The 27,651-nt window shown below is 37.5% G+C and overlaps 4 protein-coding genes and 1 pseudogene across 4 annotated transcripts; 2 read left to right on the top strand and 3 right to left on the bottom strand.

The window, feature by feature from the left end:
• Positions 1 to 242: 242 nt before the first annotated feature.
• Positions 243 to 2,225, top strand: LOC110686335 (the record flags this gene model as incomplete). Its single annotated transcript, XM_021862924.1, has 2 exons — positions 243 to 1,674; positions 1,876 to 2,225. A coding segment is annotated over one exon (1,395 nt), but the record flags the coding sequence as incomplete, so codon positions are not given.
• A 70-nt stretch (positions 2,226 to 2,295) lies between these two features.
• Positions 2,296 to 6,571, bottom strand: LOC110686413 (annotated as a pseudogene).
• Positions 2,656 to 4,690, bottom strand: LOC110686412. Its single transcript, XM_021863023.1, has 2 exons — positions 3,640 to 4,690; positions 2,656 to 3,551 (listed from the first exon to the last, which is right to left on the bottom strand). The coding sequence occupies exons 1-2, from the start codon at positions 4,671 to 4,673 to the stop codon at positions 2,960 to 2,962; spliced, it is 1,626 nt and encodes a 541-aa protein (XP_021718715.1). The 5' UTR covers positions 4,674 to 4,690; the 3' UTR covers positions 2,656 to 2,959.
• Positions 6,572 to 10,344: 3,773 nt separating the features above from the next.
• LOC110686410 lies at positions 10,345 to 11,333 on the top strand. The gene is made up of 2 exons (XM_021863022.1): positions 10,345 to 10,501; positions 10,707 to 11,333. Exon 2 carries the CDS (start codon positions 10,726 to 10,728, stop codon positions 11,107 to 11,109), a length of 384 nt encoding a protein of 127 aa, XP_021718714.1. The 5' UTR covers positions 10,345 to 10,501; positions 10,707 to 10,725; the 3' UTR covers positions 11,110 to 11,333.
• Positions 11,334 to 11,870: 537 nt separating this feature from the next.
• LOC110686409 (transmembrane protein 147-like) lies at positions 11,871 to 22,290 on the bottom strand. Its single transcript, XM_021863021.1, has 7 exons — positions 22,128 to 22,290; positions 20,019 to 20,088; positions 19,878 to 19,937; positions 18,758 to 18,872; positions 13,591 to 13,706; positions 13,156 to 13,280; positions 11,871 to 12,456 (listed from the first exon to the last, which is right to left on the bottom strand). The coding sequence occupies exons 1-7, from the start codon at positions 22,202 to 22,204 to the stop codon at positions 12,333 to 12,335; spliced, it is 687 nt and encodes a 228-aa protein (XP_021718713.1). The 5' UTR covers positions 22,205 to 22,290; the 3' UTR covers positions 11,871 to 12,332.
• Positions 22,291 to 27,651: the final 5,361 nt, after the last annotated feature.

Here is a 27,651-nt window from a genome sequence, read left to right as displayed (position 1 = left end):
TGTTTGTCAAGTGCTTAGTGCTTACTAGACAGATAGGGACCATAGGGTGCAATTAAGAGACATTGTGATCTTTTCTTGTTCGTCTCTTGTTATTTTGATTGCTACCTCAACCTTGTGATTCATTCGATAATTTTTTTTTTTCTCCCCTCTGTTGCTGTTATTTTGCAGGTAGTGGCTGATTTAGATTTTCCCTTTTAATCTACATCAACAGCAGCAGCAGTAGTAACATCATGTACTAGTAGCAGGTACAGGATCCAATGGAATCATGGTGGGAGTCAGTGTCCAAAGCTCGCTCCCGAATCCAAGCCCTTTTTTCTCTCCTCCCTCCTTCATTTTCATCCAGTGATTCTCTCTCTTCACTGGTTGACTCTGATCAACCTGCTCACTCCCTTCTGGACTCCTATGAAACCTACTCTGCTGTGTCATCTGCTCTCTCTGGATCTGGTGATGATCCTCTCTGTCAATGGCTCTATGACACCTTCCTCCAGTCTTCTGATGACTCTGAATCAGACTTCCGCCTTGTGGTGATTTCCTTGGTGCCTCTCATTGCTGGACTCTATCTATCTCGCATTCACACCTTCTCCACCACCTCCCCTTGCGCCCTCGGCTCCCCTTCCCTTGCAGGCTTTGAAGCCGTTCTCTTGGCTCTCTACTCTTATGAGGTTAAGGCTCGCGCTGGCAAACCTCTCCTCGTTTCCATCCCTTCCCCTGCTTACCTTGCTCACCATCCTTCCCTCTATCACACCCCAACTCCTCAACCTCACCCTCCTGTTAATAATAATTATTTTTCCAGATCATCCTCTTCTTCTTCTCCTTCTGGTGTGTCTGGAATTGGAGTTGAAATTGGAGTTGGGGTTATCTCACCACCTCTAGAGCCCCAAATAGGGATCCAGTCCACAAAGCGTGCTACTATTGTCGGGGTAGCCTTCCATTGCTTTTTCAAACACATCTCCCAAATGCCTCTTTGGTCTAAGATAGATCTCTGCCATTTTGCTGCTTCGTGGGCTGGCAGTGATTGTCCCTGTGCTCATTCTCTTGACTTCCATTGCAATACTCCTACTACAACTGCTAATCGACTGGATGACGATGACGATGCTGTCTTTGTCAGTGAGGACCTTATTTCCTCCACAACTAGCACCACTAGTAGGTCTAGTACTATTGGAGGTATCATTGCTCAACACCCTCAACCTCACCAAAATGGAACAGCAGGAAGTGCAATTATCCTTTCAGAGGTTATTTCTAGGTTGGATATCAACGGCAACAATACCAATCACTCCCAGATGTCAAATTCATCTTCTTCTGGGGGACAGGGACATGGGCAGGAACAAGAAGGGGTGAGAATTTTGCTGCCCTGGGAGCTATTGCAGCCATTGCTAAGGATACTGGGCCACTGTCTGCTGGCTCCTGCTCCTATGAATAACCAGGAGGTTAAGGACGCTGCTTCTGTGGCGGTGAGGCGTCTCTATGCCAGGGCTTCTCATGACCTAGCTCCACAGGCTATCCTGGCTACACGAAGCCTTGTTCAGCTTGACAATCGTGCTCGCACCACCGCTAATGCTGCTGCTTTAGCCACTTCTTCTTCCAATGCTAACACACCGAAATCTAGTAAGCCTGAGGTTTTCTTGGTCTCCAAGTGATGAAGATCCCCATGACTTGCTCATCTCTTCTTTTTAGGTAATGTAATTAAAGTACAAACTCATACTCTTTTGCAGAAAGCTAGTATGGAACAGATTTTACTTCTAGTTGATGCTTTTAGTTCTAAATTAGTGCTGATATTCAGCTGACAATTCTCTTTTCAGTGTATCTCTCTTTCTATACTTAAGCTGACATCATATTCTCGTGGTTGACTTTAAATTTTTGCCCACATGCTCTCTGTAAATCTATGTGGGAAGACGAACTCAGTAAGGGAACATGGCAAGGGACATGCAACGCAACACTAGTAGTCAGCTTGGATTGGATTTTATCTGTGGGATAAAAGGTGTGATAAGGTTTATAACATTCCTTACACTGCCATGAAAGAACAGAAATAAGGGTGTTATTATTAGTTTTTTGATCAATTACCTGTGTAAGTGAGTTATAGACTGTTAATGTTTGCAGTCAGACAAAATGTACAAAATGAGATCAGAAAGTTACAAGACAGCATGCCAAAAGCTGTCGTTGGATAAGCATGAATGGAAAACTTGTAGATATGTAATGTAAAATATTTATACATTTGTTACGGTTTACATTGATTTTTGTACTAGTGATAAGTTCCAGTGGTAAACAGGTAACAATCATTTGATCTGAAATCGGTTTTAGTGTGTAATTCATTTTAATCGTATGAAGAAACTTCATTTCTTAAAAAGAAAAGACCAGAAGGTGAACCATGGGGCAGCAATGCTAATCTCACTGGACTTGCGCCCTCTTCTTCAACTGTTAAATGTCCCAAGTTTTTGTTGATATCTGTCTTAACAAAGCCAGAACAAACACAGTTGATGATAATTGACGGGTATCTCTGAGTCAATATTCTTGTATATGCATTCAAAGCTGCCTTTGACACAATATAGGCTGCCATGGTAGAAGGCCAGCCCTTCTCTTTGAATGAACCGTCCTTAAAGTCTCTCTGCAACTCGTTAAAAATCTCGTCCACTTGTTCTTCTGTAAGGTTATCAGCTATGTTGCACGGATACCGACACGGACACGGACACGATACGGACACGGGAAAACGGCAATCCTGAAATAGGGGACACGGGTACGGCATATAACAAGGCATATAATATATCAAAAAAACGAGAATTTGACAACCTATTCAATAAAACACTAAATAATTAGCCTCAAAACACACAATTTTGTTAAAACAAGTAAATAAACAAAGTGTACGAACGTAGTCTCATACATATCAAGAAACCATCAAACCAAATACATGTCTTAATAATAGTTTTACAAATCATAAATAAAATAAACAAAAGTACTAATAGTTTCATTCTTCACCATCACCAAGTACATCATCAAAAATCATATTCTCCATCTCGGGTTCATCAAGTGAGAGCTCGGCCATCTCTAGAATACCAACCTCTCCTAGGTTGTCATGCTCATCTCCACCCACATCCCACAACTTAGATCTCCCCTTAGTGTATTCTTCACTTCTCCTAGAAAGTAATCGAAGGTTGTTATGAATGTATACCAAGTCTTGAGCACGTTTAGGAGTAAGCTTATTTCTAGTGCAAGAATGAATAAACTTATAGGTGCTCCAATTCCTTTCACTACAAGAAGAGGAAGAAGGTTGACCTAATAGCTTATAAGCCAAACCTTGAAGCATAGGCACTTGGGAACCATAAGTTGCCCGCCAATTTTTAGCATCCATCAAAGCCATATCATGCATGCAATCAATGTTGAGAAAGATCCCCTCTGATTTTTGTGAGAATATTGCAAATTCCGTGTTGATCTTGAATCTTTCATCGGGACTTTGGAAAAGCCTTCGAAAGCATTGTAATCTTTGTGTGGAAATTTCATTGTCGGCATTTGGAGCAACTCGTCCCGGGACCTCATTAAGCCATTCTTCCGTGTAAAATCTTTAACAACAAAATAAGAATAGCCATAAGAAATTAAATAAAAAACAAGGAAAAATAAATAAAGATGAATTAAATAAGTAAAACTTACCTTGGATTCAAAGAATGTGCTAATGAATGAAGTGGAGTACTACCCTTACTCCAACGACTACTAAGAATCCCTTTAACTACATTAAAGAAGGTAGATTGTTCATAATCTAGTTTACCCTCTTTCTTGTAGATGGCATCTTTCACCTTTTGAACCATAATGTCCCATCTTTCATAAACCAAATGCAAGGAAGATTTGTCGGTGTCACAAACCCTAATCATCTCATAGATTGGGCGTGTAAAATCAAGAATGTAATCAACTTTTTCCCACCATATTTCATCCAAAATCTTTTCCCTTACATGTGAGGCTTGCCCGCGTCGATCATCCTTGTATAAGGACCAATTCTCACTAATAACCATTGATTGAAGTGATGTTTTAAGGAGTTTCAACCTTTTAAGCATGCACACAATTGAAGCAAAACGAGTGTCGGCAATGCAAAGTAGTTTTAATGGCGAAAACTTATTGAACATTGAAAGCCTCATCGAATGATTCATTATGTAATTTTTAATGAACAAGGCATCTGCATGAACTTCCGTTATCCAATGACATTCATCATATACTTCAACATTATTCAACACATTCTTAGCTGCACAGATGCTTTTCATTGCAAGATTAAGTGTATGAACAACACATGGTGTCCAATATATATGAGGATACCTACCCTCAACCAATTCCCCTGCAGCCTTACAATTACTTGCATTATCTGTGATTATTTGAACAACATTTTGATCTCCAATTTCATCAATCACCTCACTTAGTAAGGTAGCAATGAAATCTTTGTCCTTAATCTCACCCGAGCAATCAATAGCTTTCATAAACATAGGACCCGTTTCAGAAGCAATCATAATGTTAATCAAAGGCCTTCTTTGTGGATCACTCCACCCATCACTAACAATGCTAACACCTTTTGTTTTCCATGTGGCTTTCATAGGTTGTAATAACCTATCCACATTTTCTGTCTCTTTACAAAGCAAAGTTGTTCTAAGTTTGTTGTATCCGGGAGGCTTATAACCAGAGAGATTAGAATTGGCAGCCATTGTATATGAACTAACATAGTAAGGATTTCTAGCAAGATTAAAAGGCAACCCCCCTGTGTAAAACATTCTAGCAATTTCAGAATCCAAGTGGTCACGAGATTTCACATTAAAAGCATCGGAAATTGTATTTTTTGATTTCCTCTTCTTTACATTATCAAATGAACCTAGTCTCATTGATGTAGCTTCAGTTGATGTGTGAGAAGATATGGGTTCATTTGAAAAAGGTGGAACTTTTGGTAACAAAGATTTTTTATAATCCTCGGATTCACGATGAAGCGATCTTAGTTTAGCAAGGTCATCAATTTTCACTTTATTACAAGTTTGAATCCCTTTCCCTTGTTTACCTAGCAAATGAGCTTTCACTCTAGTGTATGAACCATTTTTAACTTCGCCGCAAAAGTTACATTTCCAATTATAATTTCCTCCACCACCCGATATTTTATCACCCTTAACAACAAACTTCCACAAAGGGTAGAGGTCTTTCATTGACTCAGATGAATTACTACTACCACTGACATTGCATGAAGCAGAGGAACTAGAAGACATTCCTGACAATTTCAGCAACACAACAGCACATTTCAGCAAGACAACACAGCAAAGTGAGCAACACAACAATACAATTTCAGCAACCAGCAAGTCAGCAATACACTTTCAGCAACCAGCAAGTCAGCAACTCAGCAATACAATTTCAGCAACCAGCAAGTCAGCGAGTCAACAATACAATACAATTTCAGCAACCAGGGCACAATACAATTTGACAGCTGAACCCATCTCACAATTAACATCACAATTAACAATTAACATCACATTTAACAATTAACAATTGCGAATTACAGTGATACTGCCTCCACGGCTCCACCTCACAATTAACATCAGCATTCAGCAATTGAATTTCAGAAAACAAAGTACAGAAGACAGAAGTCACATAACCCTTACCTGGTGGTGGACTGGTGGCTGGCGAGTGGCGACGGACGGTACTGGGTGGTGGACTGGAGGCTGAGGACGAACAACGACAGCCTGAAACCTAGGTTGAGCGAGTTAGCGACTGAATTAATTGAATTTAAAAAAAAAACAAAGTACAGAAGCCAGTCAAGCCACGGCCTGAAACCTAGGTTCAGCGAGTTACCTGGTGGTGGTCTGGTGGACTGGTGGCTGGCGACACTGGGGTGGTGGCTGAGGACGAACAACGAGCGGCGAGTGAAGTCTGTGTCTCTGTGAGAGTAGGTTGTAGGCGACGAAGCGACGGTGAACTGAGTGACGGTCTGGACCAGCAGCAGCAGGTGAAGCGACGGCGGTTATCGGCGCGACGGTGAGTGGCTGACGGTCTGGGACTCAGGGAGCTTGAGTAAGGCAGTAGGTTTGTGAATGGAGGAATTGAGAATGTGAGAGAGTCAGAGAGAATGGAGGAAGTTGGGCTTGTAAAGCCGTAATTGCGTGTCCATCACAAAACGGACCGTGTCTGGGTGAGACACGGCCCGTGTCCGTACAGAAGAAATTCAAAAAAAAAACGGACACGGATTTTTGCGTGTCCAAGACGTATCCCCCCGTGTCCCACGCGTGTCCGTGTCCGACACGCGTGTCGACTCGGACACGCCACTTGGCAGGCGTGTCCGTGCATCATAGGTTATCAGCATCATCTAAGACTCATTTGATTCTCTCAGTTGTTCTGGGGAGATAAGAAAAGTACGAGGTAATCGATGAATATTTTTCTTAGCAGATGATGTTTATATGCAAAAAGAAAGAAACATATTCTAAATCCCCCATAGAAGAGTAAACATTGATGATCCTTTGTGAATCCGATAACTCGAGGAGAGGAAGCAAACTTCAGTGGTTCTCTTTACTCCATAGTAGTTAGTTTCCAAGCAATCTTTTGCGACTTCATGTCTGTGGGTCATCATTTTATGGCTCAAATTGCTGAATACATGATTTTTGAATGAGTTTCTTTACATCAAGCAATGCTCTGCTCTATTTATTCAACTGATCACACCTCTAACACAGCTCTAGCAAACTCTGCAGCTCAGCCAAAGAAATAACAAAATCAGCTCCCTATGATGTCAGCTCGATCTAGCAACTACCATAACAACATGGTGTGATATAACTTAATCACCCTTCCCTTGGACCTCTTTCTTCCATAAGTAACTAACACAGGATCGGAGGCTTGCTTGGCTCGACTTGATGATTCTTTGCTTTATCTCTCACCTAAAGAGACACCTTGTCCTCAAGTTCTGGTAAATAAATGAGAAATCAAGGTAGCTTCAAATTGTGGTAAACCTTGCCATTTTATGAGCACCTCTACTGCAGCAGTAGTACGTTGGCAACATTCCTCACAACCAGCACAAGTTCAGGCTCGGCGTCCAAGACCATGTATTCTGTCAACTTATGCTCAAATTTGAGAATAAAATCTAGCATTGCCAATTTGATTTCAAAAAAAATCAAAACTTCTTTGTCACGTGAAATCGAAACTTCATCTAAATAAATCAAATTTGGCGCCAAAATTAGAGTTTATTTTATTTAGAATATAAATCTTGAATTTGAATTCACAAAGAAAGACAATAAACATGTATTTCGTTCCTCCGTTATTTTTAATTGCAATGTTTGGAATTTCACATTATTCACACATTCTTGTAATTGTCTTTTGTGATTTATATGTTAGAAAAAACATAGTCGTGTGGGATCTTGTTCGATTAGTCTCGAAACACATTTTGTTAAGATATTTAAGTTATAAATGTCGAGTGACAAGCGTGAAATCCTTAACGTTGCGATTAAAAATAAATAGAGGAAGTATTTACTCTTCTGAATTCCAAATTAGACATATAAAATGACTCTTTCATTGCTTACTTGAACTTGGAAAGAAAAGAAAAAAAATCTAAGCTTTTGTTAATTGGTTTAATCAATTTTATTTATTTATTTTTTCTATTTGATTCCAACAAATTAAGCCACTCAAATTTTAGGGTCTCGTAAAAAAAAAAAAAAAAGAGAAAGAAGTTTTTTTCGGTATTGTCCTAGCAAATGAAAAATTGGAACTTTAAGAACAAAAATCCACTTTCCAATCACACACAACAAGATTTACCACTAACCTAAGCCTAGAGACGACCAAAAACAACTGGGCTATGGGGAAACCTGATTGTGCTAACTTGTATGCGATTGATGACAATTAGTAACAATGAGGAGCAGAAAACAAGTAAAAAACAAGACAAGGAGAATTTATCGTGGAAAACCAGAGAACCAGGAGATTAATCCAAAAATCCACTATAACTAGAGTAATCTTTGATGAAGAGCAATGTAGTTTACAAGTTATCAAAGCACATGAAAGCTCTCGCCCTAGATACACTCCTTCCCACACTCAAATCCTAAGTGGCTTTTACATTTGAGGGTCTCTCTCTGCATCTTTCTCTTCATCTCATACTCTAATACAATGATGAAACATGAGTATATATATATATATATATTGCAAGACATAATTAAAAATCCTAAGTTTGTAAATAAGTCACGCGACTTTTATCGCAAAACCGTAGAAAACAGTGGCGGGTGGGTGCAAACCCTTGGTTCAGGTGAACTACCAAGAAGGTTCGATTGAACCTGTTTTTAGTGACTCATAGCCAATTTTCTCTTTGAGTTCTGGCAAACCTCCCACAAGTTCGAGGGAACTTTCTAGTAGGCAGACAACTATTTGTAAAACGCCGATAAGTTCCTTGTTTTTTTTGTCCAAAACGAGCTCATAACCAATTGTTGGAATTCTCTTAAGACAAACTTTCACCTCCAACTCGAACCATATCTAGATTTTGATATATGATCTTTTGAAGTACAATCATCCCTTTGCCATCCATCGTTGCTTAGCACGAACAATCAATCTCATAGCTTAACTACAAAGCTATGCATCCTTATGTCTATCCGCACCTTCCAAACCTATCAATCAACTTTACAATAACATAGCTTAACTACAAAGCTATGCGAATTGATGATTACAAATCTTTCCTTTTTTGGAACTTTCAATTGTTACTAGTTTTATCTTATTGGTGGCCGAAATTAATTAGGATACAATTGTTAATATAATTGGTTACTAAAAAAATAGATTATCGTTAAAGATTATATTTGCAAAACTTTAGCTTTACAAGTTAGGGTTAGTCTTCCTAGTTATATTAGGTTATGTTATAGACGATTTTTAGGCTAATTATTTAGATTATAAATATGTGATAGTGTTTAATGAAAAGTATGATTTATAGATTTTGAAATTTATAAGTTTAAAGTTTGTTTATGTATTTTTGGCCTTATTAAGGTTAAGCTCGTGTTGCTTAATGTTACGTGAACGAGACTCAAGAACCCAAACCTTTCAACTGCGATTGAATTTTATATCCCATAAAATCCGCATCAACTTTTCAAACACAACCAAATATATCTTTTTTCGTCCCACATATTTTTTTAAGATCTCTCATTTATTAATTTTTAAAATACTTTTTAATGTCTATATTTTATTTCACTCACATATTGAGTAATAACTAGAGAATTGATTTTTCAAGACTATCAAGCCTTATATACTTCAATGCCCACATATTTTATTGTTAGGTCTTAAAACTTGGTATGAAATATGCCATGTCATCAAATTCAAGTTTTAAAACTTAGCGCTAATCTTGCCCAATAACCTACAACTTAAAAATAAAAATAAAAAAATCATTTGTCAAAGTACTGTAGTACCTATTTTTGCTAGAAAGTAAGTGACCCTGTTTATAATGTAATCTTATGATGATTTGTAATCCGAGATAGAGGTGAATATGATAATATCTAAATAATATGTATTCCTTTATTACAACGCGTTTTGTGTGTGATTGACTACAATGTGTGACCGCTTGTAAAAGAATGGAGTAATCCTATTATACTGACAGAGTAATCCGTTATTATACTCCCTCCGTTTTTTTTAAATGCATCACTTTCCTTTCATGGGTGTTTTTTTTAAGTGCATCACTTCCTTATTTGGTAACTTTATACTATATAATAAAAATATTTACTCTCCCTCACATTCTCTCTTTCATGGTCCCCATCTAACTTTTACTATAATAAATTATTCACCTACTCACAATATTATATTACTCTCCTAAAACTCCGCGTATCACCAATTGATGCAAATAAAAAAAAACGGAGGGAGTACCTATTAAATAACCCATAAATAACAAAGTTATACCCTACAACACTGATATTGTAACCCCTATAGCCGTACGTAACAGAGTAACCTCTATAACACTAACCGAGTAACCCCATGGTAGCTGGCCACATAGTAAGAAAGTTGGTGCTCTTATTATGGGTTATTTTTATAATTAATAATTTTTTTATAATTAATTAAATGGAGATATTTTTTATATAATTAATTGATATTATTTGTATAATAAATCAGGGTTATACTTTTTAATAAAATAAGGTTATTCTTATAAATAAATGTGGTCATTCCATATAGTTGGTCACATTACTTGTAACTGAAAGGTTATTCTTATAAACAAATGTGGTCATACTAATATGGTTGTCCCTTCAAAGACATGATAAAATTAGAACTAATACGACTGACCACATACAAGACTTGCTAAAGTTATAATCCCGCCAAATTATTTTTTTTGGGTAGTCCGTATCAATATTTCCTAACAAGGTAAATCTCCAGAACCAAGCATTCAAGTGTACCCCACCAACTTTCTTTTGGTGCTCAAAATCTTCAGCTCAATTGTATCAGCCATCCAAATATCATCTTACCTTATCCAAACCCACCTTCACCACACTCTTCATTACTTAGGCCACTCCTTCATTTCCTCCATTTTTTGCATCATCTCTCAATCTGACACAAAAAGGTCTGTTTACTACCATAAACCCAACCTCATTAAATTGTTATTTTTAATGATGTTTAGTTTATTAACCAAATTATTAGCTCCATATTCAGCTGTCAATTTCTTACACTTGCCTGAAGTTTCCATTCTATTGATTATTGTTCTTGTTACTTCATAATATTTGTTATCAGTTCTTGCAATAATATATAAGTTTAATTCCTGTTTTCAGATCAAGGGGCTAGCTAAAAATGGCAACAGTAGCAGCATCAACAACCTTCTCCTCGGCAGCAGTTCCGGCTGCTGCTACAATATCAGGCAGCAGGGCTCAGAGAAAGATGAACAAGGTGGTGTACATGAGTGGACTTAACTCCTACGGTGGTCTCAAGGCGAACAACACTGTGCTCGGTCTCGGTCAGGCAGTCTGCACCGAGCAGTGCTTCGCCAATGTTGTGAGCTCATTGAGGAGTACTTCAAGCAAGAAAGGAAGATCAGGTGGTGCTTTGACTTCTACCTGTAATGCTGCAGCTGAGATTTTCAGGATTGCTGCTATTATGAATGGACTTACACTTGTTGGTGTTGCTGTTGGTTTTGTGCTTCTGCGAATCGAGGCGTCCGTAGAGGAAGCTGAGTAATATTTATTCAATGTTCAACTTTGAATTTAGTTATATAAAATTGTACCTTTGCCCCCTCAATCTCATGAATTGGGAATTGGTGTTCAATTTGTAAGTTCAATTACAAACCTCAAACTCCCACATTATTTTTCCTTCATATAGTGTTACATTTTCCTTTTGAAAGTTTATTCTTTCAGGTAATTATGTCTAGGCAATTTGTTTTATCATTCACCAGTCTTTCAGAAGTTGCTGTATTCTTCGAAAATTTATCACCAATTCTTTGCTGAGGCTCTATACAATCTGAAGAATATATCTTGCTTTCATGGCCTTATTAGTTCACCTTGGAACATTTTAGTAAATCGTCTTAGATTGGCCAATCACTGAGATTCGATCATCAGCTAGTATGGCCGGCTAATTAAACAATTTCCCATCAAATTTTAATCAAAATGTGGAGGCAATTGAGATGTCACAATTATTAAGAGCAGATTGATGCCATTGTTCCTAAAGCAAACTTGATAACACCGAATAACACTATACAGTTGTTTATACTTTAGATTATGTTTGGGACATTAAACAGTCTTCGTTCATTTTATTGTTCTGTAATTTCCTAACCTGACAATGAAGTATCCACATCATTTCACGTATAATTCATTTATGATACTGCATATATTGATTCATTGGCAACCCCTCCCAGTAGTCTGGAAGGAGTAAAATAATGCTCATTTTGTGCGCCCTCATTCGGCTACAACACATGTCTCAGATTCAAGATACAACGCAAACCCTACCTAGAAGTATGATGATGAATAGACTGGTGAAACACAACGCACAGTTCTGTAATGGAGATCTCAGAAGCAGATACAAGTCACTGCGTTGAAGAAATAATAAAATAAATTACACCAACTGAATTTAACATTATGCCTCCCTAATTGGCTGTACCATTTCAACTGAATCTCTTCCAAATACATTGTGTATATTTCTGTTACAAAATCTTTCAAATACCAAATGCTTTTATAAAAAAAAACCCATTGATCTTCCATCTTTAAACAATTTTCTCATCCTGAATGGAGCTTCCAGTCGCTGAAAAAAGCTTAGTGGCAGCAGGGACTTAGTAAAAATGCTACCAAGCCAATGTGATAAAAAAAAAGCTCCGAAACTAAAGTAGGGTACATTTCAAAAAGGCTTGTCTTCTTCCTCTGGCTGAATCATGGTACCAACTGGGTAGAATAATTGGTATCAGAACATCATCAAAACGATGGTCTTTGACATGCTGCAAAGAGTTGCCAGCTAATAAAAGCAATCACCAAAGAAGTGACCAGCTGAAAGCCAACAACTTCTGGGAATTTCCATCCCATACCTCGACGCAAATAACTGAAATTCAGTGTAGTAAAATACGCAAGAGTTAGCATGATATATCACTGAAAAATTATAGCATCAACATGGCAGCAGTCAGCAAGCTTTGGCAATATAAGGGTTTTTACGATGTACATCAGCTTGAGTTTCTGATTTTTTTGAAGCACTACATGAAAAAGAATGTTGAAATGTAGTCTACACAGTCACAGGCTAATGGAAACTAGGCTTCTGATTCATCACAAGTGATGTACAAGAAAACTCAAAAGTGTTATGCTTCTAGGAATTCCATTGATCCTGAGTTTGACATCACTATAAACATAAGGCTTTCAAGTGGAGTTATATGTAGATTCAAAGCCTAGGATGCTTCAGGAGCCACCTGCTATTTCATACTCATCATGCAGTATCCTGATTTTTGTATTAATAATTTACCACATGATCCTTGTATAAATGTGGCCACTTCCTGAGCTGACTCCAACACTTAGTATTGGGAGTCAATCTTGTTTTAATATAAGGTTCTTAGGGTTGCAAACATTGGAACAATAAGTCATTTTTTATTGATTTCAAATTTGTTACGAAAGATTTCAATGGATAAAAAGGCAATTTCCCAAATATTTTAGGTAATTAAATATGGATAGGTGGTGTAAAAGTTGTTGCAGCAAGATAGATTAATGCCATATGATGCATTTTTTAAATCTAAAGAAAGTATATGAAACAAACCTTGTGATAGATGGCATGGTGGCCACTATCCCAGCACACAAGTATATTAAAGGTATCAGTGTCTTTGGCTTGTTCTTCCTGAGCCACATCAAGGACCCTAATGCAGCCAAAGAGATACACAGCACCTGAAGAAGAATTGTAAATCAGCATAGAAATGATGGTGAAAAGCAACGAAAGGTCATTTCAATAGCAAATCCTACACAACACTACCCCTTTCTGTCAACCAATTCAACCTCTCCACTATCAGTCTTCACAGATTTTCCAAGACCAATATGCCACAGTATTCCCAAACCAATGAACGGTATCGCACTAAACCTTAAAGTTATTTGTAACTGAATGATTGATTTCTATTTCAAAATCCATGGGATAAGGAAGCTTATTTAACATAAACTTTTGCAATCATATATTTCAAAGTAAAAGAAATTGAAATTATACCAGATTAGCATTTGCTTCAAGACCTTGCAGGACGTAATCCCATGTGAATTCCAATCCTCTAGCACCCACCCAAAGAGGCGCTAACCTATGCAAAACAGTATCTGCAAAAGCCCAGCCTGCAGATTGAAAGAAGTAACCAATTAAAAACCAAAAGCAGATATTGAACTCATACCAAATGCATCACAATCAGGAGATAGAACAGCATTTTTAGTTACACAACAAGAAATCCCATAACAACCGTATATTATAGGTAAAATATCAGTTTGGGAAACTAGTTCTTTTGGAACCTTAGATGCTGAATCAAGGGATGTGGTTTTCCACATATCCTCTGGAAATTGTGAAAATTGCATGAGTCTGACATGAATGGACAGCTTCAACAGACTGCAGAGGATGTCCACAACACAATTATTTTGATAGGTCCCTGGACAGTCATCCAAATAGCTACGGCTAACTATTTGAACTGACTATGACAACACAACTCTAACCATTAGTAGGATAAACATTCTTTAACAATTACAACTAACAAGTTCAAATTGTTTCAGTTGGTAAAGTCAACCACAGAGCTGGTTAAGCTAACTTTTCATCTTAAAAATCATAGTTAAGTAATCCTGCTAGCAGCAACCAATCATCCGGTTGAAGTTTTGCTCTCTTTGAACTTGTTGTGGAAAACTATATGAATCTATATATGTCCAACCTCAATCCTAACAATTAACCAATCCAGAGAGACTTTCATAACATTATAAATTTTACCAGCCATGAAAATGATAAGGAGCCAATTCAGACAGACTTTCATATCAGTTTTCACCATATTCTAATGATGCAGAGTCAAACATAACTAAAATTGGAGATAAAACCTTGAGATAGGTGATAAAGTTGCATTTAGCATGTATAGCAACTTTTGGCCAATAGATGTCTTACTTTGTATGTTACTTGGACTCTTCATTTAACCTCAAGTAACTATGTCAAACCCTCAAGTGGGACATGGATATGACACTTGGACACTTCACTTTTAGTTCAAAATCATGGAATTTTTTTTCACAAAACAGCCAAGTCAGACGCTTGGACACGTATCTGTGTCGGACATGGGTACCTTGTCCAAGTAATATAGCCTATATTGCTGCCAATCAATCAACTCTTGTAAGACCATGCGATTGGAGGTTTCATCCCAGCTCCTCCAAGAATTGTTTGTCAATAAAAAAACTTATAGAAACCTCATTTGAGAACACACTAGCTCTTTCCAGTTCGTGCAGGACAAACTTTAGTGATGATCTCTCCACAGCAATCTCTACCGTCTCCTCTTACCAGAGTGATAAGTATAATTTATAACTATATTTTAGGCCATTTTAACACCACATTTCACCACAATTATTCACTTCTATCTTCATTTTTAATTAGTATAATTTATAACTATATTTTAGGCCATTCTTAATATTCGATAGGCTACAACAAGAGCTTATTCATTTCTTTGCATTATAATTATTCTTTTAGTAGTTTTTGCACCATTTCTTTATATTTATTTCATAGCATATATGTAGTTTACATAATTAATTGCACTTTCTATTTTTATAGTTTTCATAATTGATTGCACTTTCACAAAACCTGAAGGCCACACATAATCTCACAGCTCTTCTCACTCTTGTTCTGTCTCACCAACACTGCCTCACCTTTGAAGGCCCTGCTGTTCTCCTTGAATAACAGTAGCCCCTGCTCACCTCACAGCAGCCTCTTATCAACCCCAATCCTCACAGCACATCAAGCAATGCAGATCAAGCACCTCCTGCCATCCACAAGGCCACAATGCAGCCCTCCAAGAATCTAACACACAAACATCAACACAAGCTGCCACAAAACAAAGCTAATACAGAAGAAAAAGAGTTTTGAAGCTGACACTCGAAACTATGAGCATGTGCTCTTATACTTCACAGTTTCCAACTGATATTGGCCTATAATCCACAAACAAGCAGGCGAACCGAAGTCACCAATGGAAAAATTAAGCTCACTCTGGAAAAGGCCGTTAATAGAAACCAAAAGTCGTGGTCAGATAAGTTGAATGATCCTCTTTGGGCCTATAGAACGACATTCAAGAAACCCTACAAGATTGTTTATGGAAATGACTGCCATTTGCCCCTAGGATTGGAACACAAAGCTTGCCCCTAGGATTGGACATCAATACCTGTATTTGACCTCAAAAGTGCCTATGAGCAACACATAGTAGACTTACATGAGTTGGAGGAGCTAACGCATGAATGTGTTTGATTTGGCAAGCACTTACAAAGCACAATATAAGGAATTGCATGACAAACACATACTTAGAAAGGATTTCAAAGAGGGAAACAGGATTTCTCATCCAATACAAGACTCAAGCTTTTCAGGGCCCCAACGTAGTGGTCTTCTCTAAATGGTGAAAGTGTATTCGCATGGGTCAGTGGAAATTTGGTCCAACGGGTCAAATAGGCATCATTTCAAGCTAAATTAGGAAGAATCCCTTGTGAAAATTTTGCATCACCACCCTCAAGGATGCAAGCTTTCCTTTCTAATTGGCTTGATAGCATGACAAAGTCAAGCTAATAAATACAAACAAGTGGTTCTAGAGAGGCGACCCAAGTGCCATATCCTTACACTACATCTCATATCCTTCTTGTTTGATTATTTTCTTGTGTGAATTTATAATTGAATTGTACAAATGGTTGTAGGATGAAATTTGTTTTGAAGTATCAAGAGCCTTTGGTTTGGAAAACAAGCGAATTTTTTTAGCTAAGAAACAAAGCCAAGTAAGAAAGGGGAAAGTAATTACCCGTTTTTATTTTCACCTAAATCTTCAGCTATCTCTGTAATAACCTCCCCACTAAATATTCCTTCCAAACACTATAAAAAACCTCAAATTTCTTATCAAAATCCCTTACATAACCTGATTTCCCACATCAATCTCACCATCCTACCATATTAATTAAAAAAAATTTAGAAAACCAAAAAAAAAAAAAAAAAAAAAAAAAAACCTCCATCTCCACTTTCCACCTTAGTTATGGCTTCCACTTTTAGAGGTTATAGGAAAATTTTGACATCCCAAACTTATGGAGGAAAGCGAGCAGATTGATGAGCAATCCTACCGGAATTCAAATGTGGACAAAAAAGTGAAAATCCAAAGGAGTCACTATAACCATGCCACAGGCAACGGGAGTCCTCCACGGGGCCTAGTGCCCTATATAAGTTTTGTGATACTAACTAACCACCCATTATTTTTGTAAAGGAGGAACAAAGAGATAAATTTTCCCTTTGATCCTCATCCACGAGTTGTTTGTGATGCCAAAATTTTCTTAAAACATCGTAACTTTCTTAATACCCTAATTAGGGTGGGAAATGGGGATGGTTATTAAATTTAGATATTTATCTATTGCAATATAATTTTGAGTTAAAACCCAAGAGCTAATTTCTGCACGATCACAGGGTCCCACACCTCATTTTATACCCAAAAAAGGTGGGTTCTTAGAGAACCTCATAATTGGGATCACAAATAAAGGCATAACTTGGGGTAGTATTTGGGAGGAAAGAGCAAGAGAAAGAGAAAAACCTCACATTGGTTTAAAGATAGCAGGTTCGAAAAACAAGATAATTTCCATTTTTACTAAAAGTTGATATTACTACAATAAAAATATACTCAAATATTTTATTTTCTAAAAGGATTACTCTCCAATTATTTGAATTTTATTTTCACTTAGCTTGGAGATTTTTCCTTCTATCTGCAGCTTCATACTGCAATTCAAACTATATATTGAAATTATTATAATCCCCTTCATTTCCTAATAAAGTTTTAATAAATTTGAGAGACTATGTACCCTCTAGAATGCGTCCTTTTATATCCAAAGCCAGGAAGCAACAATAAGAAATGGATCTAAATTCCACATAAAAGAACTACAATGAGAATGAGGATAGATGCTCAAAGCAGGATGGACCCCTTTGTCACGTATATCCAATGTATTCTTCCAGGGCTGAATAAAACTGTATAAATAAAAGAATGAAGCTAAAAAATGTACTACCCACAGCTAAAAACTGAATAAATAAAAGAATGAAGCTAAAAAATGTACTACCCACAGCTAACCTTCTGTCTTAATAAAATAAGAAACATGACTTCAGCAAAGGTTGATCAAACACAGGAATGAGTGGAGTATGGGTACATATCGAAGAGTCAAAATTGTCAAGGTTAAAGATTTCAAGCATGGGACACTGTCTTAAAACTGGGCACAAGTCGAAAGATATATCATTTATTAGACTATTTGCTTTGAATAAATTAGCCCCCTTCGAATGACTATCACAGAGATCTTCCAACTATTTTGTGATCTTTACTATCCTCAAGAACAATAAAAACTCCCTAGGATACAATTCTGCAAGAAGTTGATTCTATAATCTGTATCACCCTAAGATCTATATCTGGCTTATTCCATTTATTGTTTCAGGAGTATTACATAAATTCTAGGGTCTAACCTAATCACTGTGTAATCTATACTATCCTCAGGATCAAAATAAAATAAAATAAAAAATAAATAAATACCTAAATAATAAAAAATTAAAAAAAATAAAAAAAGTAAAATAAAAACTCTCCTTTTTTCTAGACGTAGTTAACTCATTATTAGTGAACCATGTAAAATCTATGTTCCTGTTTGTTGATTCAGTTAATCTGCCTTGTGTCTGTCATAATAGTAAACATAATTCTGATTTCATAATATGTGTTTTTTATGTAGTAGTTATATACAGTTCAGGAGTTCAAGCTGACGCATATGGTAAATTTGCGAAATTCTGGTCTCAATAAGCATATTTTGCAATCTACTCCTCTTTCCCTATATTTTTACCTGTGATTCAAGATGTTTTAATGTCGGATAAAAACTCCATACCCTAGTGAAAGTCTTATGTTTAAAGTAAACTCCAACTTTACTATTTGTTAGATCAATACGCAGCTTGATAACGTCTTTTAAATCAAAAAAATTTATTGAAAAAGCTGAAGCAAAAACTGTGTAATTGAAACATTATCTGCCAATAAAATCAATAAAAAGCATCTAACACAAAGATCTTCTAAAACTAAGAAGATATTCTATCAACTACAAATTTCTTATTCAAATTTATATAGCTCACAATATTGACAGATAGAATTATATTAAGGTGTAATATAACTAACCAAGACCAACAGCTTGAAATTTGTGATTTTGAGAGATGTTCCTATGTGTTAGTTGAGTCAATGCAAAGTATAGACCAGCAACATCAATAAAACCGATTGAAGCCTTTAATAGCTCCTGAAAAAAGATTGCAAAAGAAGTAGTTAGCTTCCTATATAAACTTAAATCTAAAATTTGTTGCACTTTCTGTAAAATGCAAAGATCTAAAACTTGGTGTCCGTAAACTGAATAAGTTGATTATCTCTGCAGTTGCATAGTAGCTTTTGTTAATTAATAAACAGCAATTCATCAGTAATTTTTAATTAAAATCATACAAAGTTACAATTGTTGGCGTTACCCTGACTCTTTGATCTCCCATGAGACCCATGTCAAACACATACACGTTGTTTGGATTGAGAAAACGGGAGGAAAAAAGAAAAAAAAGAGAAAAGTAGGGATTCATCCTGCCTTGTCTGGATACCATTTGGTAGCAGGAAAGGGAAGGAAAACAAATCCTTGCAAGATTTTATTCCTGTTTTTTCTTACCCAATTGGGTTTAAGTCCTCATGTTTCAATGATTTAAGTGAAATTAAAGATTAAACAGGATTCTTCATTAATTTGTTTGGTGAAAGCGGGAATTGTTAAGAGGATTAGATTAGGAGTACAAGGTTACCAGAAGGGCAAAGGAGGGGTAGGTCAACATAGAAAGGGAAAACCTACCTGGATAGATGTCGTGGAAAATAAAAACTAAAAGGACATAACGGGGAGATCAATATGATGGAATCTATTAAGTTGGTACCTTGACCTTTTGGATTTAAAAGCTATTTTAAATTTAAAAAATCATAAAGAACACTCACTTTCATGTATAACGACAAACACTTTATACCAATAACATACATGAATCTTGTTAATATAAAAAAAGTTGGAAAAAAAGAAACATTGAAAGGCTAAAATGCAACCAACAAACCCTTCAAACAAAAAAAAACTATTGGTGTTCTTTCCCTCTACTTCTTGTATCCCAAACTATATTTCTATTGCATGAATAAGTGTGCCTCAAATTAATACAAAGTTGAGAGGGGCACAATTCTGCACAATTATTGTCATTAAATGCCTAAACTTACGGGAGAATAAGGCAGAGCATACCTGATATGGGTCAAAGTTTTCACTATCTGATACCTTGAGAAATGTTGCCAAGCATACAAGCTGCCAAATATCGAAAGCATTAATAATCAAGAACAATAAATAAAACCTCAAGAGAAACTGCATCTGGGTATTTTTACAAACCTTCACCAAAGCTGTCACGAGATAAACAATAGCAGTCTTGACGGAGGTTCCAAATGTGTCGTACTCAGATCTACTCAAAACAGCAACACTAAAATGAATACAAGATACAACCCCAGCCAACATTCTGGATAAAATACTTACACCCAGTTCAAATGCTTATATAATTTAGCATGCCTGACAGAGTCCTTGACTTAAACAAATTAGACATAGAGTGGACTAACAACAAACAACTAATGTCTTCTGATTTCTGACAAAAGCTGTTCTAAAGCACCTGAAATTGCTATGATATTTTATTTGCTCTACAGTAACAGCATATCTTTTAACCACTAAGCTTATCATAACAAAAATTGCTAAAGTAAGGGTGTCAACAGTTTACCAATTTCTACTGCTAATAACACCTAGTTTTTTTATGCCCTTAGAGAAATCAGATTCCAATTTAAGTAAAAGCATGTTTTGACTGTTTGCCACTAGATTTAATTTTGTCTTTGCAACACAGATTCAATCAACCACAAAAGCAACCTGGCCAGCATGAAACTAAAAAATTACACATTCATGATCTAAAGCACAAAGTTGTTCCAACACTTTCTGAATTTGGAATTCCAATTTCCACATCAGCGCTCTTATCTGATTCTCATAGACAGTATCAGCCAACACGCACAGCTCTGATAGATTGTGGCAATGTATGGAACTGAAATCTCATTAGTCCCTCTACATTTTCCTTTTTCATCAATCCTAGAATATTCTTTTCAATTCTATTTTAGGAATGACACTCGCCAGTTTTTAATACATCTCTCTTCCCAATAACAGATTGTTTGGTCCTTGCACCCTCTCTCATTCAAAAAATAAAATCAAATAAACAAACCCACAAACCACTATCAAGTCTACTATTTTCAGTAAAATTACAATAGAAAACCAGAAAACAAACAACCACTTATCACCTTAAACTTTGTACATAGATGAGTGTCAACATGTTTATGGGACATAGGAAGTGCTATGTTAGTTAAAGAAGTCACAAAAACTTGTGTATAATTTCTAGTACTAAAACCCTTGAACAAAGACAATCCACAATAGCTCAAACATACTTATCTACAACAGCTCATCAACTTCCCTATGAACTTTTAACCAGATTCACATACTGAACTCAGGCTTCGATCTTTCCACCTTAAAAATTAAGTAAATAGTTCAAACAAGTTAAGATAAGTTCATATTAATTTCAATAAGTTCAAAATCAGGACTACTCAAGTACAATCCACAACTTCAATTCAAAAATTAAAAAAAACAAATCTTCATACATCATAACTAAAATGAGTTCAAATTGGTTCCAATAAATTTAGATTAATTTTGATAAGCTGACATAATTTCGGATAAGTGAGCTTTAACTGATAAGACCGAAACCAATCAAACATTTGCAAAGCCAGTTACCAAGACTTGTCATTCATCCATGACTTGCACACGGAAAGCCGTGGAATATATAAGTACAACATTGTTTTATGGTTCATTACCTCAGCATAGAGGAATGAGAAACCAAAAAAAGTCAATCCGAAACTACTGCTCATAACTACTGGTCATAACAACTAATCGTCTATATTAGTGTTACATGAGAACGAGCACGGGAACTCAACTCAACTCCCTATCTGTTAAATGACTCCAAAAGCGTACACTCAGAAAACAATTCGATGGGGTTTAGCGAATTAAGTAACGCATTATTAGCTAATAACAGAACATAAATTGAAACAAAATCTTCTACAGAGAAACCCTTAATTGAGCAAAATCATACTGAAGAGTACGTTGACCAACAAGAATTTAATTCGACCAATTTTTTTATTTTTGTTTTTTCAATACTAATAAGGGTTTTGGTCAATCGATCAATGTGTTAAATATTAACAGATCCACAACTTAATCAAAGCTAAAGCAAATATAGTGTATACGAAAAACAAAATTTATACATTGCTAATCATTCGAACAAATCATCAATAAAACAAGTCAAATTTGATAGAAAAAAAGTTGAAAATTAATCTAAGATCTAGGATTTCAAAGTATACATGATCCAGAAAAGAATTGATTGAGAAGATAGAGGAAAAAATATGATTAGGGATTAATTGGACTTACAAAGGAGTGGCGGAATAGTAAACGAAGTGAGGACCGAATGTCAAAATCGCACAATTGAAGAAATGAAACATCGTCATCTTTCTCAACCTTTTTCTCTCTCAATCTATCAGTATTGGTCTCGAGTCTCGACTCTGTACTCTAAAGAAGAAGGAATGGAAATATGGAGAGTAAGATTTTTTTTTTTAAGATTTTACCACTCAAAAATAACCTACTTAGTAATTTTTATAATTATCAATCATAAAAAAAAATTTATTTAAAAAACTATAGAAAATAGACACAAAAAAATTTTAAAAAACAAAAAATTAAATTTCAACACCATTATTTTGTTTGAAAATGATTTCAACACCATTTAACACTAAGAAAACCGTTAAATATAATGTTTTAAAATAAATTCTTCAATTTCCATTGCGAAAACATAATCTTTACAGATATTTGGGGTCAATTTTGCTCTACAGATCCGATTTGAGGTCAACAACTCAACATTAACAACAAATGATTGGAAATGCCTCGTGTTGCATATTAAAAAGTACCTCGATTTGCGTGACACATTCAAAATGAGACATTTTGGTAATTTTGTCAATTTTGTCCTCAAATCGGAATCTTTAGAACCAAAATGACCTCCAAACCCTTAATAGAGCAGGTTTTAGCACGAAAATCAATGATTTTTGTAAAACATATTGGAAATTTTGTCATTAATAATACAACATTTGAATAGTTATTTTTAAATAAGACAACCTTTTTTATTAACCCTGAATATTACAACCTTTGGAGGGTCTCAATTTACGAAGTTTTATATAAGGCAGACTTACGTTAATTTTATTATAAGACTGCCAATTTGAATGTAGCTTTTGTTTCGGGGTTTTCTGATGTCCTGCGGGAGAGTTACAATTCCGAGACTGGAACCGGACGCCTGTACCTGCAAAACAACGGAGACTCCTGGTGGTGGGAGCTCCGCCTCCAACGGTCAAGTTAGTACTTGATTAAGGAGTAATTAATGCGGAAATTAAAGTGATTAGGTCTCTCTAGGTGAGAGTGTTTAATGTGAGTTTTTAGCGTAATCAGCCTGTAACTCTGTGTGTAATCAATGTGTTTTTTTTCTGTAATCCCCCCTTAATGAGGATTAAGGGAGGTATTTATAACCTTGGGAAACGTGCCAATCCTAGGTTTAGGTTAACCTAGGGCTGATTGGGCTTCCCTCGGAAGTTGGGCCTGGGTGGCCGGTTTCTCCATTAGGCATGGAGTATGCCACGTGTCATGACATAACAGGTCCAAGGTGGACGAATAAGCGTGTGCCACGTGGCATGCCCTGACAGTTCCATCTGGGGGACACTTGGCAGGACCTGATTGGCCCACGTGGCGCATTCCGATTGGTGGGAGCAAAATCCCCTAATCAGCTTTAACAATTTTTATGGTAACTGTTAACCTTTGAAGAGTTTTGATGATGATGAGAAAAGCAAACTTCAACTAGTGAGGTTTCTCTAGTGTTGGATTAATTTGCAGGTGAAGTAGACTCAGGGAGTAGATGGAAGAGTAATCTGAGCTATGAAGAATACAAAAGAAGCAATTGAAAGTATGAAAGAACAGAAGAAGAGTTCCACAAGGAACTAGACCAATGATCCTTAATAGAAACATAGAGAGAAGACTCCTAATAGAAGCAGGACAACAAGCTAAACTAACCAGCTTGGTCTGCGTTGAAGACATCAAATTGCAGAGGAACTTGGGTTGCGAGTTCTAGCAATATGCTGAATAAGAGAAGACAGTAGGATTCCAATCCTAGTCTACGAAGAACTCAAGTTCATATAAGGAACACAGGATGCGATGGATGCAATCTGATGATAATTAAGCTTGAAGATTTTTATTAAGGTTTATGATAAGTTTATTTTCTATAGGATTGTTGTAAGTATGTGACAGACTAATATGCATGAAACCTACTAGAAACATGATAAGGCTTGGCAAGCTAATACCCCTGGATGTTTTATAAAAGATAACTTTATGTTTATGAAAAAGATTTATTAATGATTTTATCATATAAAATCTGTTTTACAAAGTACTTATCTTTTTCTAAACTTAATCCTTATTCGACTTTGCAAATGATTTTATTAAATGATACATTTTTACTCGGGTAGTTAAAAGGATTTTCAAATCGATTTTATTTAGTGTTTATCTTTTTAATAAAAACCCTACTTGGTGTATGAATGTCTCCTATAAATAAGAGACTTCGATTAGATTAAGATTAAAGGGTGAGTTTTATGTGTGAAAACCTCAAGAGCACTTAAGAGTACGTTTGCCAAAGTTATTAAGAGCTTTATGATATTAGTTTCGGGTTTCATGTGTAGCTTTCCAATTACATATCAGAGTTTAATTGTTTATGTTGTTTTGAGATTTGGGTGTGAGTTTATATTGAATACACAATGAGTGAGCTTCATGTGTGAAGCTGTGAGATTTGTACTCTGGGAGTATTGTGTGGAAATTAAGTCAGGGACTTAGGTAGGGTAGGACAGGGTCCTATTAGGTAGCAAGTTCAGGTTGGAACTTGTGAGAAAGGTATGATTATAGTTAATTGTAACTAGGAGTGTGTGAGGAGGGTAGCCTGTCGTTGGGGATCCCACTTCCTCTATGCCCATGGCCCTATAAAGCTTAGGACTTTACACTTTTTTAAGGTCTGTTAGGATTTCAATTCCTGACTGTTTGGAGGACCTTGAATTAGAATTGATTATATCATTATGCTTTTTTGTAAGAAACTAGTAAGGAGTCGCTAATGAGTTTTAGGAAAACTCATAAACCTTGTTCATGCCTTTCTCCCAAGTAGAGTTCAAGGGATATTTAGCATGAATCATAAGTTTACCCATGCCCAAATTGGTCTACATGTACTAGAAATGAGTTCGGGAGCGAGGGTACTAAACTAACATTCCTGATTAGGGGATTTCCCCAGCCAATCATCGTTTGACACATGAACCATTCAGGCCCTGCCATGTGTCCGCCACATGGACCAGTTGGAGCCTACCACGTGTTAAGAGTTGATCAGTCCACCTTGGACCAATCGTCTCATGCCACGTGGCCTGATTATACGCCAGCAAGGAAAACGGCAACCTAGGCCCAATTTTTAGGAAAGGCCCAATCAGCCCTAGGTTGCTCTAAACCTAGGACTGGGCATGCTTCCTAAGGCTATAAATACATTAAATAATCCTCATTAAAGGGGGGATTCGGCAATAATTACTCTCACCTAGAGAAACCTAAACACATTGATCACTCCTCTCCTAGAGGAACCAGATCTCCCATCTTTATTTTCTGCACCATTTACTCCTCAAACAAGTACTAACTTGATCATTGGAGGCGGAGCTCCCACCACCCGGAGTCTCCGTTGTTTTGCAGGTACAGACGCACGGATTCCAGTCCCGGAATTGTAACTCTCCCGTAGGACATCAGAAAACCCCGAAACATTTTGGCGCCGTCTGTGGGGAGAGTACTTTCGAGATGGCATCACAATCTGTACCGTATCAAAGTGAGAAGCGTCCTCTAGACGACCCCCTGGTTTAGACGGACCAGGATACTGACAATGAAATTGAAGTCGAGACTCATACGGCCTCTGACGGGACCTTAAGAGCTCGACGCACCCGTCCCTCCGAAAGGAAGGAACGGGAGGACTGCCTGGCTGGATCTAGCAAACCAGCCGGCCAGCCGCTTGATCATCAGCAGGCGGCCCAAGGATCTGCCCCCATCACTAGAAACGAACTCATGACTTTCGTGAATGGTTTCAAGGGGGAGATCCAGGATCTAATCAACAAAAGGACGACAGCTCCACCAAAGGAACAATCGACCAGAAGACCTTCTCAGTCCGAGAGGAAGAAGCCTGTAAAGGATCGGGAGGCAACCCCTTACCCTAAGTCTAGGGAGTGGGAGCCGCCAGTGATCGATCTAACTAAGTACCGCTTCCCTTCTCCAGGGAAGAAGAAGCCCATCCACCATGATCAGCCGGACGGGTCAAAGAGAACATACTCTGATGCTCGAATGTTGCTAGAGCAGAAGAAGAGTGATCGACTGTCAGAGCCGGGCTCTACTTCTGATTTTCTAGACAGTTTACACAATACCTCCTTGAGGTATTCAAAATCAAATTATGAAAATCAGACAGGCGGTACATCTTACCGGTCCGGCTCCCAGAAAAATCAGGCGGCCCCGCATGTGCCACCCCAGGCATACGTGCCGCAACCTCAATATTTCATGCAGCCTACTCTGTTTGGAGGACAGGCGGCAAGAAACGTCCAGCCTTTGGACTGGCAACTTAGGTTGCTTAGACTTGGAGAACAGCCGTCCGCCTTCTCCAAGGAAATAATTGAGGCCGCCTAGCCGGCCAAAGTGAAGAATGTGTTGGTAGGAGCCTATGATGGCACTACAAACCCAGAAGACCATCTGATGACGTTCACCAACCTTATGTACCTTCAAGGGTTGGATGACCCCACATGGTGTAAGTGCTTCCCAGCCACATTGAAGGGAATTGCTCAACAATGGTTCGACAACTTGCCGACTGGTTGCGTAAACAATTTCAAGACCCTCGCCTACTTGTTTACCTCCAATTTTGCGATGAACATTCCTGCTAAGAAGATGACCCTTGACTTGGGGACCATACAGTAGGGAGAAAAGTAGGGACTCCGTTCCTACATCAGGCGGTTTAACCTGATGAGGATTCAGATACAAGGGCTGCCGGACGAGGTAGCCTATACTGATTTTTTCAGAGGACATAAGGACGGGTCGAACTTCAAATTTGATCTTGTCAGGAAGAGGGTGACAACCCTCCAAGAGGCTATGATGGAGGCGGATGCCTATATTCAGGCAACCGACCTCTGTAATACTGGGAAGCAGTTAGACAGCAAGAGGCTCGACAAAAGCAGTCGGCAAATAAAGATGAGAAAAAGAAAAAAGAAATATGGGCGGTCGACTCCTCTAAACAGCCGTCCTAGAAAAAGAAGAAAAAATATAAACCATACTCCCCCAGGTATGAGTTCAACAAGGATAGCCACGCTATCCTCAATGAAATCAAGGGCCGGATCTCAATTGAGAAGCCGACCTCCATGAAAGGTTCGGTTAGCAACCGGAACCAAAGCAAATTCTGCCACTTCCATGAAGACATTGGTCATGAAACCAATGAGTGTATAAGCCTCAAGCGATTTCTAGACCGCCTGGCAGAAAAAGGCGATCTTGACTCCTATGTCAAGAAGTCCAAGGGGAATGCTCCTCCCAAACAGAAACAGGCGGCTAAGAAGAAGCAACGGTCGGCTGACAATTCTGACACTGACGACGCCGTCGTCTATACTATAGCAGGCGGCTTCGCAGGAGGCGGCCTCACTATCAGGGGCAACAAAGACAACATCAGGCGGTTAGATGTAAATTCCGTCAACCAAGGACAGACCTCCAAGAGTTCATTCGCAGAAATTGTCATCACAGAGGAAGACTCGGGAGGTGTTCGGGGGCCGCATGATGACCCCATTTTTATTGAATGTAAAGTGGCCAACCAGAGAGTTGGCGGGAT

Source organism: Chenopodium quinoa, unplaced genomic scaffold (assembly GCF_001683475.1).
Source record: "Chenopodium quinoa cultivar QQ74 unplaced genomic scaffold, ASM168347v1, whole genome shotgun sequence".
NCBI classification, from domain to species: Eukaryota; Viridiplantae; Streptophyta; class Magnoliopsida; order Caryophyllales; family Amaranthaceae; genus Chenopodium; species Chenopodium quinoa.
The sequence above is the reverse complement of the archived record's forward strand: the minus strand, read 5'-3'. Positions and strand labels throughout refer to the sequence as shown.